This window comes from Argentina silus, assembly GCF_951799395.1.
Source record: "Argentina silus genome assembly, chromosome: 4".
NCBI classification, from domain to species: domain Eukaryota; kingdom Metazoa; phylum Chordata; class Actinopteri; order Argentiniformes; family Argentinidae; genus Argentina; species Argentina silus.
The window spans coordinates 6,607,406-6,622,744 of NC_139658.1; the positions used below are offsets into that span (position 1 = coordinate 6,607,406).

The window sequence follows — 15,339 nt, forward strand, 5'->3', positions numbered from 1 at the left end:
TCAAATAACACACGATTGAATAGAAAATGTGATTTGAGTGGTGGTCGTAACCTATAGTGGTCCCAGAGTAAGGAACATTTATGATGGGACCTTTTCTCTCAACGGCAGAATTTTGCGCCGTACTAAAATACCTAGTGCAACAGCTATTTGAGTCCCCTCAGCAGCTTCTAAACATGGCAGGTCCAGATCTGATAAAAACTCTGCTATACACTATCAATAATCTGCTGCAGCAAGAGAAATATAAAGCTGCACTTGCAGTTGTCAAAGGATTTCGAAATGGAGCTGTGTGAGTTTGTGACTGTCTTTCCTTGCTTATCTAGCTAAACACTTTGCCAGCTAGTTAGCTAACGTTAGCTAGCTATTTTGGAGCGAATTCTGCTTGCTTGACAGCTCCCCTATTAGTTGAAAACATGTTGTCTTGTTGCTTAGTGTATGCCTGGCACTGAGTCTGATAGCTGTGCAAAGTTGAATGAAGCTAGTTGCTAGCTAGCTAATCACTCACAGAAGGGCAGCTGAATGAGGATGATTTGACAGTCATTGGCTGGTTTGCTAGCTATTGTTTTCAACTTGATTTGACCTTGCTCACAACTCACTGAATTGGCTAGCCATATTGTACACATCTTAACTCGTTGACTTAATCACTAACATTGTTCCTTGTTTCTCATTTTTAGATATGGAGCAAAGATCAGAGCACCCCATGCTCTTGTGATGACATTTCTGTTCAGAAGTGGAAGGTGAGAGCTAGCCAAGCTTTGTACAAAATCCCTTACTTAACTGTTGCATTTTTATAAGCTAATGTTCTCCCTCTGCCTCTCTTTCCTTCCCTCTCTTTCCCTTCTCTGCCTCCAGTCTGAGGGACAAGTTGAGGGCCATAGCCCAGGCCACATACACCCACTCCCGGAACCTGGCCTACTTTGTCTTCACCTATAAAGGACTGCAGGCCCTACAGGAGAGGATACAGGGCAAGAGTCTCCAGTCTCAGTCCTTCCTGGCTGCCTGTCTAGGAGGCTGGTTGGTCTTCGGAGAAAACAACAACATCAATAGCCAGGTAAATGGACTAGGTGGTTACGTAGAGGGACTGCTTAATATAACACAATTCACTGTGCTTGTGCCTATAGGGCTGCCCTGCAGATCACATCTACATTGTCCCCCTCTGCTATTTGCTCATACTTACCACTGACCAGTGAAAGGGTTTGAAAGGCTGTCACCATGTTGCTTTAACCCATCAACTCCTTATAGGTAGGGCTGGGTATTGGCAAGGACCTCACAATACGATACCTATCACGTTACATGGGTCACGATCCAAGACTATTGCGATACATTGCCATACAATACATATGGCAATACTCTACATATATTTATTGAAAATTGAACTGAAAATTGAACTTACTGCATAGTGCGTACAATCATAGTAGTCTGATATGTATACAATACAATCATTTATTTACTATATATTTTATATATATATAAGGACCTACATTATCAGGACATTTAACCTGCTGAGTTAACACGATTTCTCTGCTGTTGTCTTTGTCTCTACTAGATCAACATGTACCTGCTGTCTAGGATCCTGTTTGCCCTGTCCCGTCTGGCTGTGGAGAAAGGCATCATCCCCCAGCCCAGACAAGACCCCTTCCCCCTGTTTGCCACCCTTGTGTGGGGCATCGTACTGTGGCTGTTTGAGTACCACCCCCACACCCTCCAGCCCTCACTCCAGTCCTCCATGAACTACCTGTACCACGACAGCAACATGTGGCATGACATCTCAGACTTCCTCATCTATAACAAACCAAGGACTGGAGCTCAGAGTTAAAGATAAAGTCTAGGACTGTCACTCAGAAGTGAAGCTGATTAAGGCCAAGAACTGAAGTGAAACTAATATGGACCTGGCTATTTATCATATTGAAAATTAATCACCAGTGATTTTAAGCCTAAGTGTATATTTCTTTCTTGAATGTCTGCTTTGATAAATGACTTATGTCCTCATAGATGTACTGTATGGGAATCAACAATGTTAGGGATTTGCCTTCCCTGACCATGGGATGTAGTGCATTGCTGTGCTCTAGACTGTGTTCTACCCACATAATTATAAGAACATATGGATTTGATTATGATATCTGTGGCTCTACCTATAATCAAGCTCAATACACCTAACACTCTAGATTAATAGTGTCATGTTTTCCAGTAATCACTTCATTCTGAAGCCACAGCACAGTATGCAATTGATTAGGCAAACTAAAATGTAATAGTTTGGCCATGTTTTTTTTTTCCATAATGTAGCACAAAGGAATAAGAATCACCATAGCCTATTAACTGAAATTAATTAATTTTGGTAATTTTATTCTCTTATGTTTGGCCTCATTAAACATAGTTTGCTTGTAATTCTAAACATGTTATTACAAAGGGCTATTCAACTGACAGGTTGCATGACTCAAGTGTTGAAAATAGGTTAATGAAATACTGAATATATTTTCCAATGTAGTTATTCATGAGTTCCCAGGTAGAGCTTACTCATTTGGCAATGTTATTGAACAGTTTGACGTCTGCCTTTTAGCCATGCGTGCATTATTTGCTCACATTGACAGGATGATAAAATAATGATACAGAGTAGCTCTGAGTGACTCCTAGGGCTGTCCCTGGAACATAACCAACATTGTGTGTTGGTGCCAGTTTCTATAAACAAGGGTAGGGTACATGCCATGCTAATAAATGCCACATTTATATCCTTCACCACCTGGTGACACCCTGCAATAAGTATTATGTTTACAAAGCAGTTTGAAGTAATCCCGCATTCTGACTCACGAGCCACTGTTTGGCAGAACATTTCTGATCCCATCGCCACTGGAAAGAGGGAGAGGTAGTTAGATGTGAACTTTTCACACATGTACTGCACACACTGTGCTCCAACACGTGGGTGGACATGTGTCAGGTGTATGTGTACATGTGTGGCTGATTGAGGTGTAGATCGTCCACACCTGGATAGCCCCTCCTTACCTAATTTATTGTGTTCATGCCTGATTCATCTCTAAGTAATTTAGATCAAGTAATTGTCATAGAATTTGACAAAGATGATTGAGTCAATAGGCAAGGCTCTACTTGACTGTTCCAAAGGCTAGACCGAAAACTAAAGGTGACCAGGCTTTTGCCATTAGGGCCCCTAGACTTTGGAATGGCCTGCTTGAAGACATAAAGCTGGCAAACTCTTCTTTTAAATCTCTCTTTTAACTTGCATTTAATTGTTAATGTATCTAGATGTCTAAGTATTACTGTGTCTGTTGTTTGAAATATGATTTGATTTGATTTCGATTACTTGCTTGATTGTCAATATGTGTTATTTGAATGTTGTATTTTTCTTTTTGTAATTGTACTTACGCTGATGTATTTCTATGATCTCTTCTCTTGTTAATGAGTACTTTGTAACCTTGTTTAGAAAACCACTATACAAATAAAGGTATTATTATCACATTTCAAACATGAAATGTTTGAACAGGTACCATTGACTTCCACAGTTTTTTGGTAAAAAAGTCTGTCCTTGTCTATAGACTCCTCTCAGGAACTGAATATGTGATTTTGTACTTTGGGTGAATTATCCTCTGGCAATGAGCAGAAAATGATCCAAACATTGATCAAAACATTTCCAAGATGTTACACCACAAGGCCTAAGGTGGCTATGGGCAGGGGTGGGCTCAGCCCACCCAAACGTGTGTCTTGCCCCCCACCCATTCCGGGGGTGCGTTTGAATGTTTAATCTCATATTTGTATTAACTGTGGGCCCATATACTATGTCTATCTTCTATTTAGAACTGCTCATAGCCACCGTCTTGCTACCTCACCCCCATCAGCCCATCCGCCCGCCCACCCAAGGTGTTGGTTCTGGCGCCAGGCCTATTGCACTAGCTAACCCCCTAAAATTCTACAGATGTGGATATGTGGTTAGTTAGATCTACGCAATAGTCCACGTATTACACTATTTACCTGCTATTGCTCAACGCCTGGGGGCCATTAATGTAGCTCATGGGTGGGGGAAACTGGTTGGTCTACTCTCTCCCAGGCAGTACAGCAACGCTCCTTAATTCCTCAGGGAGGGCAGGGCAACAGAGAAGACTGGTTAAATAGGTGAGGAGATAGAGAGGGCTCTCAGATCACTTTAGTGAACCTTACACACAGAAGAACAAAAAACAAATGGAAGGTAAGACCCGTCTGCCCTTATGCTATCTTTACTTTTGTATACTTTCTTATATTATTCTATTAGTAGAAACAACAACAACCAATTTGATTTCAAACTGATCCTACTGATCCTCAACTGAATACCTAATTATCAGCATCACTATGAGAAAGATACTGTATATAATGTGAGTATCACAGATGAATACATTTACATAGTCATTTTATATGACATTATATGTGTTGCCTTTGTGTGTGTGATTCCAGAATTAAGTATCCAGTATGTCAGCCTGGAGGAGAATCAGAACCAGGCCAGCCACCAGACACAGGAGTTCTCCTCGACTAGCCTGGTGGTGCGCAGAGGAGCTCCCTTCAAAGTCAAACTGCTGCTGGGGGGCAGAGTCTTCAACCCTCAGACAGACACATTCATCTTCAAAGCTCTACTAGGTACTGGGACATACTCATACAGTTGAAGTTATTCATGTTTTGTCAGTTAATTACGTTATCAATGTTAAACTTAGTTCATCTGTTTTTAGACCCTTCATTCTGATGGCTCGTTTTCTTTTACCTACATGGGCCACATTCTGAGCATGTGTTGAGACTGAAAGGCACCTTGGCTAAATAACCTCATTCTACCGTCATATCTTCATTCATTTTCCTCTCCAGGTCGTCTTTATGTCACCATCCCCGTCACCTTCTCCCAGCAGGGGGGGTCATCCTCCCAATGGGGGGCGTATTTCTCCCCCGAGGGCCTGAACCACCAGAACCCCTCCATCTACATCCAAACCCCTGCCTTCGCCTCCGTGGGAAAGTACAGCCTCCAGCTGCACGTGCTCAGTCACAGCGGACAGAAGGGATACATGGTCGGAGACTTTATCCTGCTCTGCAATCCCTATTGTAAAGGTGAGATCACCCCACAGAATACCTACATTCACAACTGTGTAGCATATATGGAGACTGCTTAAAGTGTCCTGAGTTTATGGTTAACACTTGATGAGATGGTAATCGTGTTGATGAAAATAAGAATGCTGATAATTGACTGCATTAATCAAGCAACTTTCATCAAAGTACTTGCATCGGGTGCCACAATCACCTTGGTGGTGCAGGGCAGTTATTTTGAATCATACCTCTGCTATTGCGGTGGAGAGGTAAGGATTAATGTCTACTACATCTATAGATACAAATCTTTGATGTCAGTACAGTATAACAATAGAGTATCAATTATATACAGTATTGTGTCTAAGAAGGCCTAGTCTCGTGTAGCCATATCTCCAAATCACTTTGTTCTCAAAGACTGGTCTCAACTACGTTAAATAAGGCCCTCGCTAAGTCTCTATGTTCTCCCCTGTTTAGAAGATGCAGTGTATATTCCCTTTAATGACCAGAGAGAGGAGTACATCCAGAATGATTCTGGTCTGCTATACATGGGCACTCCTAAAAACACTGTGTCCAGACCATGGTCATTTGATCAGGTGAGTTCATCTAAATCTCCACACAAAGCATCTTAGAATGTAAACTCTTGTTCTTGCTCTCTTTGAAAGTAATTCATCTAAACTTCTCTCTCTCTCTCTGTTTCACTCTCTCTCTCTCTCTCTCTCTCTCTCTCTCTCTATTCTGCAGTATGAGCCGGAGATCCTGGAGATCTGTCTGCAGCTGCTCCAAGTCAGTCCTCAGCACAAAAGCAACTGGCGTAAAGACTACCTGCGCCGCTCTGATCCAGTCTACATCAGCAGACTAGTCTCTGCTATGGTGAGTTACAGCCTCAACACAGTCTCTGTCTCTCTCTCCTCGCTCACAACACCACACACAATCGGAGGGTTTAATCAGTTTCTCTACGTGAGAATACACAATGAAACCAGAACTGCTGGCTCATAAAACAGGCTGGGGCTTGAACTGTATGGCAGCACATATTGTATGATCCATCATACACTCCCTCAGAAACTCAATAAACATTGTAGTAATTATCAAGGACTCGAAATTACATCTACTCAGCCTAGAATCATCGTACAATAGTCATATCTCATTGTGTCAAAGCCTGCATAAGATATGTATCTCTCTGAGTTGGTGTTGATTTTCTCTTCCTCCTACCAGATCAACAGTCAGGATGACCGGGGGGTCTTGCAAGGAAACTGGTCAGGTGATTTCAAACAGGGCGTGGCCCCCTCCAAATGGACAGGCAGTGGCGACATCCTGCAACTGTGGGCCAAGTCCCAATACAGACCCGTCAAGTATGGACAGTGCTGGGTCTTCGCCGCAGTCATGTGTACAGGTAAGAGAGGAGGGAAGGGGAGGATTACACTGAAATCACACTACTGGGAATGAAGAAGATTTGTTTTTGTCTTTTTTGTCTGTGTATCTTCAATTATAAACTCCCTGGTCTGGGTTTCTGTCCATTATGCCTAGTACATCCATTGTTTAAATGGATTACTTTGACGAGATTTATTTTGGAAATTTGATAATATGAATCATTGTTTCCATGACTACCTATACTCATGTATGTCGTAAATTGTAATGTACTGTATGTGTGTGTATGTGTTTTAGCAAAGACACTTAAACCCATCGTCTTTGGTTATAGTAATGCGAGTCCTTGGCATTCCGTGTCGTGTCGTCACAAACTTCAACTCGGCCCACGACACCAACAGCAACCTGGTGATTGAGGAGTACTACACAGAGACAGGAAAGAAGCTGCCCCAAAGTAAAGACAGTATATGGTGAGCATAATATCCATGAATTATAGAAACGATGTGCTCACTGAAATCTCATTCAAAAGTACTGTTTGGGTGCTGAATCCTTGTAGAATATCACAGCATGGACAACACTCCAATTGCTAAGCATTACATCAGTTTGAATGCATGGACACTGAAACGTGTCTGTGCATTAAAACTATGATTTAAAGCTTATCAATTGGAGTGCGGTCCATACTTTATTTGCTGTGAGCAGAATATCTACACATCTACACAACATCACCACATGGGGAAAGATACGTTTGTTATTCATCCTTTATTTAGCCAGGTGAAAAAAATATATGTAAACATTAGAAAACAGTTGAAGTGACAATATGATTAAAAGCTGTACACTAGAGTCAATTTCAAATCGTTCTATCAAGGCTATACTCAAACTAGTTTTTTGACTAAACCATGCTGATTGGTCTTCCATGGCAGGAACTTCCATGTATGGGTAGAGTGTTGGATGACCCGACCAGATCTGGGCTCTGGATTGGACGGCTGGCAGGTTCTGGATCCCACCCCCCAGGAGAAGAGCCGAGGTTAGTCTAAATAAAACAATCCCTTGTACACATTCGATAGGAATGAATTCAATGAATTTGAAAGTCAGTTCCAGAGCAATGTACTGTATTGACAAAAACAAATACTATTAAAGACCATTACTATTAAAGACCAAAGAAACTAGATGTATGGTTCCTATTAGTTCTGTTCTTTAACTCAGATATGTCTCTCTGTCTCCTCTTAGGAGTGTTCTGCTGTGGCCCAGCCTCAGTAAAGGCCATCAGAGATAAGCGTGTAGACCTGTACTATGACATACCATTTGTCTATGCTGAGGTGAACGCTGATGTCCACACAATCATTGCACGCCAGGGCCAAGTGGTCAGTTACACTATTGACACTAAGAGAGTTGGATCCCTTATCTGTACCAAGACTATAGGATCACCTATACCTCAGAACATCACAGAAGACTACAAATACACCAAAGGTATTCTATTTTGTTCTATTCTATTCTATTCTATTTTACTGTATACAAACTGTTGAAATGTAAATATATGACATACATTTCTAAGCTTGTAGGCATGGAAATGTGTGTCCATTTCTGTAATGAGGTCCACTTTCAGTGTCCCTTTTTGACTCACATGTTCTCCTTGAGACAAAACATTCTAGGTTACGCATCTTTTTTTCTTCCATTTGCAGCTCCCACGTCATCCCAGAGATCAAGGAGTGCTGTATTGTCAGGAGAATCTATAAACAGGAGAGGTAACTTATGTAACTTAATAAATGTAGATATGATTTATATCTATGTTCTCTTATCCTTCTGGATGTAGAATATAGAAATATAGAAATATGTAGAATATCAAATATAGAAAAGGATCATTACAGTAGCTTAATACTCTTTAATATTGATGTCATGATCCTGTCCTGTTTGTTTCTCCCAGATTCCCCCCAGGGTTTGTCTGTGTCTCTGAGCCTGGTCAAGGTGCCTGTAGATGGGGAGAGTATCTCCTTCACTGTGACTGTCACCAACATGACCGCCATGCCCAAGGTGGTGAATGAGCATGTCAACGCTCAGGCCAAGGAGTACAACCACAGCCCCTCTGACACCTTTTGGGAGTCACACAATGTCATACGCATCGCACCCTATGAAGGTAAACAACCTTAAGAGTGATAGTTCACTCCTAAATCAAAGTTTGATGTTTTCAGACCTCAAAAGAAATCATGTATTTATTGATTTATTCAGTTCTATGGTTCTACTTTGTCAAAGTAGACAAAGTAGGTGTCTGGATAATGATATTCACTCTGCCCCCCCCCCCCCCCCCACTCTGACCCCTCCCCCCAGCCAAGGTGATCAACCACCAGATAGCCCACTCCCGGTATGAATCTACAGTAGGAGATGACGCTGACATGGTGAACCTGGCGGTGGTCCTGAAGGACATGGATACTCAGGAGACACTCCTGGCCTCAGAGGAGTTTAACATCGGCAGCCCTCAGCTCAACATACAGGTACTGTGGGCATCTCTATACCTCATTTAACACACCTCTATAGTTGTTTATTTACAGTCATAGTTAACTCCCCAGACAACAAGTTCTCTCTTGTGACAGACATTATGGTAACAGTTGGTTAAAGCTGAAACAGACTGTGCCTCAAGCTTCAAATCAACATTGAACTAACATGACTTTTTCTCCTGTAGATCACAGACAAAGACTCCATCCATCAACATGAGGAGCACACAGCTGTCATAGTCTTCACCAACCCCTTCTTGGTCCCTGTGAGTGGGATTTTAACTGTAGCCGGTTCTGGATTACTGGAGGACAAGGTCTACTCACGGTAAGAAAACTGGTCTTTCATACAGTGTTCTTTATGTACTGTATACTCCTTGTTTGATGTTTCAAATATTTCATTATGAGGTCTTAGTCAGTTATATAACAAACATCTGCACAAGGAGTGGCAAACAACATTGCTCAGCTATCCATTTTGACACTGTTGAGTGTTGACAAAAGAATGTTTATACACAGGAGTGGCACAGTTATAAATGATACTGTGACAAGTCTTTCAATTATGTAGGGCAGGACCTTTAATGTAAACTGACATAACATGGTGGCACACCCTTGGCAGTGGTTTTGTGAATACACACAGTATAGTATATTCTAAGATAGGATATATTCTCTTTATATTCCATTGTAAGACAAACACATCGTCAAGGTTGTAGTTGCACTGTACATGAAAACTGGTGCTACAGTGATCTGTGATATAGTGACAGGAGAACCTTTCAGAAACATGAATACACCCTGTCCCACTCCCTATTACACTTCATTATGATGCAACATACTTAAGACTAGCATCATTAGATTACATTTCCTCTAATCCAAGGCTTCACCAGAACAACCAGCCCTGTACATCGAACCACATTACAATGATTGCATAATTGAGACAAATTCCTAATCTCCCATTACCATGTCCCTCTCTTCGTGCAGGATCCACCTCCTGAAGCCAGGGGGCAGTGTTGAACACAGTGTCAGTTTCACCCCCAGGACAGTGGGGACCAAGATGATGCAGGCCTCTCTGGCCTTGGTGAACAAACCTAAAACAATCATCAGAGGCTTTGAGATGGTGTCTGTCAAGGCTGCTTAGGTTCTCATCTGAATGGGTTAGGGTTAGGGTTAGGGCTGTTATGTTTGTGACATTGTTTTATTATATTATTTATATTATTTTTTATTCTCTGTTTGAAGGCTGCCTATGCTCTCATATGCCGAAATCAACATGGGTGCTAATAATAGATTTGTTTGACTGCATTTTTGTGTGTGTTGTATTTCTATTGAGGATGCTGATGAGAATGATCATAATTAGTTTGAATTTAGTTTTAGAATTTAGGTTGTTTTATGTCATTTTATGTTTTGTTTTTGTTGATATGTTACTTGTTGATGTACCAAATGTATTATTGGTAATTACTACTTGAATAGTTTATGTACTTATGCATTTGAATGTTTACACATTTAATGTTTACTGCACTATATAATGATTTAAATTATTGTGATTATTATCATTAATTTAAAATAAAATTTATTAAAAATAAATATTGGTTATTGTTTATGAATCAATGAATCAATCTTCCACCGTAGATTGAAAACCCATCTCTTCAGGCTACATCTTTACAGTCCTTCCTAAGACCTCTTCACCCCCACTACCCTCCCTGTACTAACCCTAACCCCAACCCTTGAGACCTCTTCACCCCCACTTCCCCCCTGTACAAGTTCTCTCCTGTTAATAAATTAAAAAAAAATTAAAAAGAAAAAGAAGAAAAATAGCAATATTACAATACAACAATATTACTTTGTCTTATGATGACTGTTGGATAGATGATTCACTTACTTAAACAAATGTATTTGTTGTAAGTCGCTTTGGATAAAGACGTCTGCTAAATGCCATAAATGTAAATGTAAATGTAGATGAATGATGATGTAGATGAATGAATCATGGTATGACAGTAAATCTGTGCCTGGGTTCAGAATAATTTCTACAGCAGTATTGACCACTAGGTGACAGCATAACTATAACTTTGAATGAGGAAATGTGCAACCTGAAAAAATAACTACCCTCTCGTGTTTCCCGAACACATTCACTGATGCTGCTTCAGTAAATAATGTCACTAGCTGTCTCTTATGGGGTACAAAACTCCCAAACTCATTTGAGGGAAAATGCTGATAATGGCTTCACTCAGACCTTTATGCCGATATTGACCTCTAATCTATTACTACAGTAGGCCCAAACACAGAAGTGGTAAAGGGACATTACACTGTCTCTAAAGCCAATAGTCAGAGTGGTTCAAAGATGAAAGTTTCCTTGGAAGATGGCTGGATGAGTTCTAATGGGATCTGTTTCCTGTGCCTCCTGTGCCTCAGATTAGTTTACCATCGACGTGGACGTACGAGAGTGACCATTAGTTTGTGGAATGGTACCTCCGTGTCGACATCTGTGGCTGGGTGATTGATCCTCTGTGTGAAATCAGGCAGGAAAAAATATATTTGGACTTCATTTAGGGCAAGAAAGACTATTCCCAGGGATTCTCTGCTCATCATGCCCATATAGTTATTTCTGATATGCAAAAATAGTAAATAAACAAACAAACAGAAAAAAAAGCCCTGTTCCATTATGTCTGTTGGTTCGATTAGGCCCTCCTTCCTGTAATTCAGAAATTGTGTTATGTGTCTTATTAAATTACCTCTCTCTCACACACAGCTAAATGTTTATAGGTATGGATTTTCATTAGGCTATGGAGTGCTCTCTCTGTTAGTAAACTCTCTCTGAAACAGTGCAACTCCCCAGGCTAGGCTAACACTAACCAGCACCTGAGAGCCTCACAGTGGCAATCTATCACTTTTAACTCAAAGCATTTAGATCTAAAGGCATGTTTCTATAGGTCTGACTTATGATACTAACAAAAAATATTTAAATATGCGGTTATCATCATGCAACACAGTTTGTAATCCTCTTAGGACAATACAGGATTTCCCACATTCCTCCTTTATAATAATGAACGTAAGTACTGTCATTTTCCTGTAAGCATGTGGTAAAAGCTTCCTATCAGTATAACAACAAATACCGTATGTGGCAACAGTTCCAAACTTCATCACAATCAGGCCTCGGCTAGTCTGGCCTTGAACTGTAATGTTACCTATCGGAACTATCAGACCCAGCTAGTGGAGTGCGAGGAGGGCAGCAATAATATCACACACCAGGCCTGGCAGGGCAGTCAGGGCAGCAAGTCAAATTCACTTAGCGTTTCTAATTGGGGAGGAATTGCAGTGTTTGTATTGGCACTGATTCCTGTAGAGCCAGACCCTAGTCCAGCCTCCCCCATACTGTAGCTACCAGCGGTAGAAACCTTAACCTGACACTGTTCCTCTCCTGGTCTTTCAGACCTCACTACAGAGAGCAGACAGGGAAATGATACAGGACAGACTGATCCTTCAGTCTACTCGAGCTTTAACAGAAGGGTCTTTTGAAAAGTATTTTCATGGTTCTATATGAGTCCAGAGGATGGGCTATGAAAAGACTCCATGCTGAGAGCAGACATTGTTGAGAATATGAGACATTATAAAACTCTGTTTTATTACCCTGCACTCGTTATCTATAGTCTTCATTCACCTAAAGACACTAAATGTGATATTATTGTAGCATTTGATACTGCTGTAACATTTTTATTTATGCGCTTACATTTAACGTATAATATCATTCTACTATTTAATCTATATTAAAGTTGATGCTTCACATTCAATTCTTTCTTTGTGGTTTTGTCGAGCCAGATATAAATTCATGTACATCAAAAACAATGAACGTATCCATGGAAAAGCATGGCCTATGCAAAATGAAGAATATCGCAACCCTGCAATATTCAACCGCACTCTTTTCCTTAGTCCTCTCTGTTGATCTTGAAAGCTACACTCACATAGTTTGGATTCCCTCATTTGGAAAAGTACTCCTTGACTAATTTTTCTAATCTTTTGGTCTGAAGTAGAATTAATGTGGTTAACCATTTAGATTTTGTCTGCACAGCACACTCAGCAACTAATACCTATCCAGGACCTATATATATCACCATTCTTACAGTAGGCTACTGTATGTCGCATCACAGCTGTAAATGACAGGTGACATTTGGTTTTAACTGAATCAGCTCAACTCAGTTCAGTTCATTTCTATTCAGTTCATCAATTCATCATTGGTCCTCAAACCCTTCAAAGCCATGCCAACTGTATAGTGACTATGGGCCAGGAATCTCTCTCTCTCTCTCTCTCTCTCTCTCTCTCTCTCTCTCTCTCTCTCTCTCTCTCCAATCCAAGGGGAAAATCTCCATGTGTCATTATAAGGGTGTGTGTGTGTGTGTGTGTGTGTGTGTGTGTGTGTGTGTGTGTGTGTGGAACAGCTCGCTGCTCGCTGAGGTCTGCTGAGGTCTGGTCAGGTCTTGTTAGCGTGACGAGAGAGCAGACAGCTTCTGACAGCTGGTTGGCTGGGCCAGGGGTTGCCTATGGCGATGGGGACATACCTGTGGCTGTCCTGTGTGTTCCATGGGCACGTGGTGGGAATCACACACACATTGGCGGGCATTTAAGACACCATGTCCATGCCAACCACCGCCTCACCATACACCTCATTAATAACACCCCATAATAACCTTATAATAATCTCTCTCTCTGTCTCTCTGTCTCTCCCTCGCTCTCTCTCTCTCTGCCTCTCTATCTCCTGTTTTCTAGGAGGGAATGCAAATTAGCCCTTCTTTCCATATTTAGCCCAGCCCAGACACACAAGAGAAAGTATGATTCTATAGACTGTTATAGCATGAGCTCAGCGCTAACCTTGAACCAGAACCAGAAAGTCATCTTGGGTGTAGTTGTTGGGAGGTTTCGGTGGATATTTCAACTATGTGAGTCTACGAGTCTATTGGACATCCAGGTCTCCTGAGTGTCATCCACTTCGCTCTGTTTATTTCTCCTCAGGCCCAAGCCAGATTAAACCAACCACTACTTCACTCTCTATTTCACTCTCTGAGTCCTAAATTGACCCCCAGGCCAGATTTTCCTCGTGGAAACCCAGCTCCCAGCCCCCAGTCCCCAGCCCACAGCCCACAGCCCCTAACCCCCAACCCCCCCAGCCCCAACTCTATAGGCATTTCTCTTGATCACAGTGAATAGGTGTAATCAATATGGCGGCATATCCACCCAGCCAATCAGAGCGCAAAATGGAGCAATCAACCTGTTTCTCCTATCTATCCTATCCTTTCAGATCTATCTAGGTGTCTAGGCAGTAGGGACTAGGTGACTAGGGGTCCATTTGGAAACAGCATTGTGTCTTGATGTTCTTACCTGCTCCACTGCATTCACCATTGAACCCCAGCCCCCTCTTATAGTCTATGCTGAGACCTATGGGTCTGGGGTTGTGTGGGAACACGTGTTTCTCATAAGGGTCTGTGTGTCTGGCTGGCCTTGTTTAGCTGCCTTCCTTCTGCGAGCGGCCTGGACTTCACAGGTGACTAATCAGCTGTAAATTCAGTTTTAAAAAGGAAAGATGGAGGCAGGGAAGGGGTTAATCTCCAAGGCCCATTGCACAATAACTCTCTCAGAGGGAAGGAGGGGATGACAAAAAGAGAAGAGAGAAGAAAACCTCAAGGGTTTGACAAATGATCTAATAAACGGAGAGGGAGATTACAGGCTGGGGGCCGCGGGGAGAGGAAGCAGAGCAGTAAATATTTTTAAAAGCTGTCAATAAATTTACAGTGTTGAGTTGAGAGGGGAGTCCAGGGCTGCAGCTAGGCATGGGGTAGGCTCCTGTACTGGGCTGGCTGTCCGGCTGGGTCTGAGAGAGAGACTGGTATACAACCTGTACCAAAGTCAGACTGTAATGCACTCAATACACATGATGAAGTGACTGTTGCTGGACATATGCAGTGAGACCAGCCAGAGAATGGCTGGTATTGTACTTAAGCTGTAGGGCAAGTTTGGACTGACTGTTTTATTTCTGCAAGATAAAGCGAGTGATTTTCCATATGGGTGAGGCCACACTATGCATTCAAAGTATTGCAGGAGAGCAACTGGTGAGATGGGGGGAATTGATACTGCTACACTGTAACCTTTAAATAGAGTGACCGATGTTGCACTTGAAATGATGTACTGTAGAATAAAAATGATGTTCCAGACAATATACCCAATTATACTGTTTAGATGGTTCAAGACAAGTCCTCTGAGCTTGTTTAATCAACCAAAGCCAATGATTTACTTTAGAAGGATCATCATTACTACCTCATCCTCTGTGCTTGGCATCAAGTGATTTGTACCATATAAAGACAGACAGTCTCACTTTCCCACACCTCTCAACCACGCTTGTTACTCATCAGCTAATTAAACCTGATTTAGAGCTTCACCTGCTTGTCTATTGGCAAACGTGCCCCTGGGGCGGTAC

The 15,339-nt window shown here is 41.7% G+C and overlaps 2 protein-coding genes across 2 annotated transcripts; both read left to right on the top strand.

Annotated features, from left to right (window-relative positions):
• Positions 1 to 162: 162 nt before the first annotated feature.
• pxmp4 (peroxisomal membrane protein 4) lies at positions 163 to 3,429 on the top strand. Its single transcript, XM_083667909.1, has 4 exons — positions 163 to 286; positions 672 to 734; positions 850 to 1,048; positions 1,544 to 3,429. The coding sequence occupies exons 1-4, from the start codon at positions 174 to 176 to the stop codon at positions 1,811 to 1,813; spliced, it is 645 nt and encodes a 214-aa protein (XP_083524035.1). The 5' UTR covers positions 163 to 173; the 3' UTR covers positions 1,814 to 3,429.
• A 727-nt stretch (positions 3,430 to 4,156) lies between these two features.
• tgm5l (transglutaminase 5, like) lies at positions 4,157 to 10,390 on the top strand. Its single transcript, XM_083668426.1, has 14 exons — positions 4,157 to 4,189; positions 4,432 to 4,611; positions 4,831 to 5,067; positions 5,518 to 5,636; positions 5,785 to 5,913; positions 6,256 to 6,433; positions 6,740 to 6,875; positions 7,326 to 7,429; positions 7,633 to 7,872; positions 8,085 to 8,147; positions 8,327 to 8,536; positions 8,728 to 8,891; positions 9,080 to 9,216; positions 9,864 to 10,390. The coding sequence occupies exons 1-14, from the start codon at positions 4,183 to 4,185 to the stop codon at positions 10,018 to 10,020; spliced, it is 2,061 nt and encodes a 686-aa protein (XP_083524552.1). The 5' UTR covers positions 4,157 to 4,182; the 3' UTR covers positions 10,021 to 10,390.
• Positions 10,391 to 15,339: the final 4,949 nt, after the last annotated feature.